The sequence below is a fragment of the Argopecten irradians genome, unplaced genomic scaffold, assembly GCF_041381155.1.
Source record: "Argopecten irradians isolate NY unplaced genomic scaffold, Ai_NY scaffold_0836, whole genome shotgun sequence".
In the NCBI taxonomy this organism is placed as follows: domain Eukaryota; kingdom Metazoa; phylum Mollusca; class Bivalvia; order Pectinida; family Pectinidae; genus Argopecten; species Argopecten irradians.
The window spans coordinates 22,190-27,235 of record NW_027188303.1 but is presented as its reverse complement, the minus strand read 5'-3'; the positions used below and the strand labels follow the sequence as shown (position 1 = coordinate 27,235).

The 5,046-nt window shown below is 34.5% G+C and overlaps 1 protein-coding gene across 1 annotated transcript; it reads left to right on the top strand.

The window, feature by feature from the left end:
- Positions 1-1,048, top strand: LOC138313678 (meiotic recombination protein SPO11-like). Its single transcript, XM_069254022.1, has 3 exons — positions 1-130; positions 381-492; positions 798-1,048. The coding sequence occupies exons 1-3, from the start codon at positions 45-47 to the stop codon at positions 915-917; spliced, it is 318 nt and encodes a 105-aa protein (XP_069110123.1). The 5' UTR covers positions 1-44; the 3' UTR covers positions 918-1,048.
- The last annotated feature ends 3,998 nt before the right edge of the window (positions 1,049-5,046 follow it).

Below are 5,046 nucleotides of genomic sequence, written 5' to 3'. Positions count from 1 at the left end.
AATCATGAGTATTTTATTGCATCATACACAATGCTTGTCCTCCTATGATTAAGGCCTTGTCTCACGAGTCCCGTTACCTGACTGTACCGGAGCTCCGTTGGATAGGCGTCCTGCCGAGTGACGTCACCAGGTAAGCAGATCTAATTTCATTCCAAAATGTTTCATGGTCAAATCGTTGATGTATTACTATACAAACACAATGAGATTGCAGTAGTTTTCATAGCTTTGATTTATCTAAATACATGACATGCGATCCAGTTCGATAAAATATGTAGACTGTACATTATTTGGTGACATTTATTTTAATATCACATTGATTTTCTTACACTTAATAATAGGTAATTTAGTCCAATTATGACGATATGTATGTCATGCACTAGGTTGGGTATCAGTAGAGCGAATCTTCTGCCAATGACGAAGACCGACCGAGACAAAGCTGTAGAACTGAAATCACGTCCTTACTACAGTCAGTCTGCTGCATTCCAGAGGGAAGTACGTATTATAGACGATATTTGACAGCATAAAGTTGACACACGTCATATTTGCTTGACAGAATGTGTTAGAATATTACAACTTTCAATACACAATCTTCTTTGTCATGTACTGATTCATTTGCTTGGAAATACAATGTATTTTGGTTTGGTATACCGGTAAGAAATTTATGATTTTTTTTGTATCTGCTCATGTCAAAAAACTTCCAAAAACATTCAAAATCAAATATTCTTCTACTCTTTTTGCTAATGCTGTAGATTTTTGGAAACTATAATTTGCCGTTTGCCCTGTTTCTATGATTGTAGGTAGACATATTGTTACAGACCGACTATAAAGCCGAGATACAGTGTTTGGAATCCATATCGCCATCCTTCCTAACAGATGTCTACCTACCTGGCAAACTACAGCATGGAGGCTGGCTATAATCTCCCTTCAACCAAGCACACGAACATAAATCAAACCTTGATATTTACACATCATAATAAGTCCTTTTCGAGTACCGTCACATCTCTATCAAAATCTCGATTCTGTGGTGCTATCACGCCACCGACAAAAATATTTCTGTATATACTGTTCTAGTCGCACTGACACTAAAAACTGAACACAAGCTATGGATTTACGTACTAGTTTCAATGGCTCCTAGCACCCCTGATTAGCTTACCAGTGCATAGTGGCGATTGCTTCAGAGTTTGGTAACATTTGGTTTCAATGACAAAAATAAAGAATGCTCACTAATCGAAATTTTATGTTATTTGTATACAGAACTGTCGCGCTCAGATAATTTTTACTGCCAAAATATAGAAGGGGATGTAGTTATTTATATATATTCTATAAACAACTTTGACAAAATTTCTCGCTGGTTCATGAATAATGAAACTTGTACACATTTCTTATTTAAAGGGACAATTCACTCACGCTTATTCTTTTACATAACCAAGAAGCAAAATATGGCATAAATGCATTGTTCTACATTTCTTATGAAACATGTAACATAAGATATTGACAAATTCCACGTCATTGTTTAGTATTTTAATTGATACCGTTCTAATTACAAATCGTTGATCAATACGATTAAGCAGGTACAATGTGTACGCTGTACAAATATCCGAGCCAAAGTCACGCACGTTAAACAAATGAACTACATAACCACTGTGGAGGTGATATAATGATTTTTTAGGCAAGACAATTTACCTAATAAGGTAAACACGCGTCTGTCAGAGCGATTTGAGCTGTTCTAGACAAAAGTAGTATTACTCTACGAGCAAGGGACTGGGTTCGGCATACAAGATATTCGACCACAACGTGTAATGGCGGACAGCGAATGAGTTTGAACATTTCACACGCATTTCACCACCATGGGATTTTCTGACATATCACAGTAAAACCGACTGATCTAATTTCCATTAGAACTGGGGATTTTCCGATATATATACAAATTTTAATGTTCTTGTAGAATGAATTGTCCCTTTAAGTTTAGAGGATACCTGATACACGGTAACAGGACACAGTCATGGTTCTACATCTGTCATCATTCGCCGCGCGAAAATGTTTGAAAACCTTAACCAATAAACTTCTATTTTGATTGTTAACCCGTTTAGATATCATAAGAATCAAATAAGGAATTGTTGCTGGAATACTTTAAAACCCTATCCCATTTGATTTACTTAGAAGCTATCGGTTGATATATCGTAGTGGAAAAAGTGCTAAGTGGCAGTTAAATTTCGCTACATATTTTGTAAAATTCGAGGAAGAAATTAGATCAAAGGACTGGTATTGGGGCTTTTTGGCCACCAAATCCATCAAATTTCCAAATTTGTTTTATACTGATTAAATTCCTAAATTGCAAATATCTACAGTAGACCAAATTTTCACATTCGATTAATTTATGCATATTTTAAATAATTAGAGCTGTAATAATAGAAATCTCCTGATAATAAATGAATTAGAGATGTACTAAATATTTCAAATATAGCAGTTAAGTTAGGTAACACTTATTGAATAAAATATGTATTGGGAAACAAATCACGGTCTAAACTTTCACCGTACCCTAGATCATAGTAAATATTAAGTCGACCTTGACCCCATTAAGCAGCGTTGCATGTTTTCATCTGATTTTGCTGGAAAGCATGCATCCCGTATACTCTGTTCCGATAAAAACGGATATTGGAACCGAAGAGTTTGTAGGTTGAAATGCTGCGACAAAATTAAATTATTAGGGGCTGGTAACGGGACGTCACAACCAACATCTATTGACAATGACAGATATGCGAATATACAAGGCGAAAAGATGCTGGCTGACCCTTGGTGATACAGAGTTGTGTCTTAAGTGGGTTATTATTACAAATTTTTCAGATACACATTCTCCGATAACACCTTCATTCTACAAGAACATTAAAATTTGTATATATATATCGGAAAATCCCCAGTTCTAATGGAAATTAGATCAGTCGGTTTTACTGTGATATGTCAGAAAATCCCATGGTGGTGAAATGCGTGTGAAATGTTCAAACTCATTCGCTGTCCGCCATTACACGTTGTGGTCGAATATCTTGAATGCCGAACCCAGTCCCTTGCTCGTAGAGTAATACTACTTTTGTCTAGAACAGCTCAAATCGCTCTGACAGACGCGTGTTTACCTTATTAGGTAAATTGTCTTGCCTAAAAAATCATTATATCACCTCCACAGTGGTTATGTAGTTCATTTGTTTAACGTGCGTGACTTTGGCTCGGATATTTGTACAGCGTACACATTGTACCTGCTTAATCGTATTGATCAACGATTTGTAATTAGAACGGTATCAATTAAAATACTAAACAATGACGTGGAATTTGTCAATATCTTATGTTACATGTTTCATAAGAAATGTAGAACAATGCATTTATGCCATATTTTGCTTCTTGGTTATGTAAAAGAATAAGCGTGAGTGAATTGTCCCTTTAATATCCACATAATTTATTTCTTCATTTGCAAGCAAATATGAACTTCCAAAATGCCAAACATTAAGCATTAGCAACAAATAAATTCATAATAATTTTTATGATTCTGTTATTCCACAATACAACATGCCAAGGTTTGCAACGAGTATTTTTATCTTGAAAATGCTGCTAATTTTAAAATATATTGTAATCAACTACAAATGATGCAAATGTACATCACACATTTATATACATTATCGACAGCTCTTGCATTTCTATCGTATCTTGGAATATATTTCTATCGTATCTAGGTATCCATTTCTATCGTATCTAGGTATCAATTTCTATCGTATCTAGGTATCCATTTCTATCGTATCTACAGTTGGTAGTAGACTAAAGGTTACACCCTTGTGCACACGGAGTGCACGAGGTTTAGACTACAGGTAGACACGGAGTGCACGAGGTTTAGACTACAGGTAGACACGGAGTGCACGAGGTTTAGACTACAGGTAGACACGGAGTGCACAAGATTTAGACTACAGGTAGACACGGAGTGCACTACGTGTGAACACGGTGGTCCACTACAGGTGGACATCGTGTCCAGGTACATTGAGACCTAGACAGACAAGGTGATGTGTTACAGTTAGGGATCGGGGAAGAATAAGTTCTTCAATTTGAAATAATACATAATTATAATTTTTAAGTGTTTATTTTTTTTTTATTAACAACAATCTACAATTTAATGTACAGTATACATAACTATAATAATACGATATTTTTTAGTATACACGAATAAAATCTTTTCACTGCAAAAGTAATAAAGATTAATTTATATTCATTAAGTATAAGTCTATTTAATTTTATATCAGTAGTTTTCCATTCATATCTTAAATTGTCTATATTACGTTTTCAAAAGTAAATGTTTTATGGGGTAAATTGCATTATAATATATATATTATATATCATTTACATGAAATAGTAAATACAAGCATTTTCACACGTCAAAAAAAAATAACTTTAAATTGCAGCAAAAACCAGTCCTAATATGCTTTTGAGACACTTTTTTTATGATAAAACTATCAGTAATACAATCATTATACCGGGTAATACATAGCTTTTGAATAAAAAGATTTGGTGCCTATCAATTCAGTTATCTAGCGATACCCTTGTAGATCGTCTTTCATTAAAATATATATACACTTTTATAATATTTTTCTTGCTATTTTAAGTTCTAAAAGTATTGTACGTAAAAATAGCTTAATTACATATTTTTATTAAAAATTGAACATCTTTAAAAGATCATGCAGAATTAAATCCACTTCAAACTATATAGACGTCCTCCACTAATTGGTTCCGGCTAGTCTACCTACAATTACCCAATTCAGCTTGTTTTGATTCTTAATTACCGGTACACACAATATGTTTATGATCCCACCCCGCAAGTTATCTTGACCGTATATTGCGTCAATGGTCCAATTAATTATTAACTTGTTCAAACTTGGTAAGCCAAGTATCCAGCTCATACAGGTGCATCCAAAGGTGACTCATCGATAGATGGCCAGAGGGCAAGAAAATCTGTTGCCTTCTGTGTTTGCATCGGCTTTTATTAGAATGGGGGGCAGGAATCTTTATGACTAA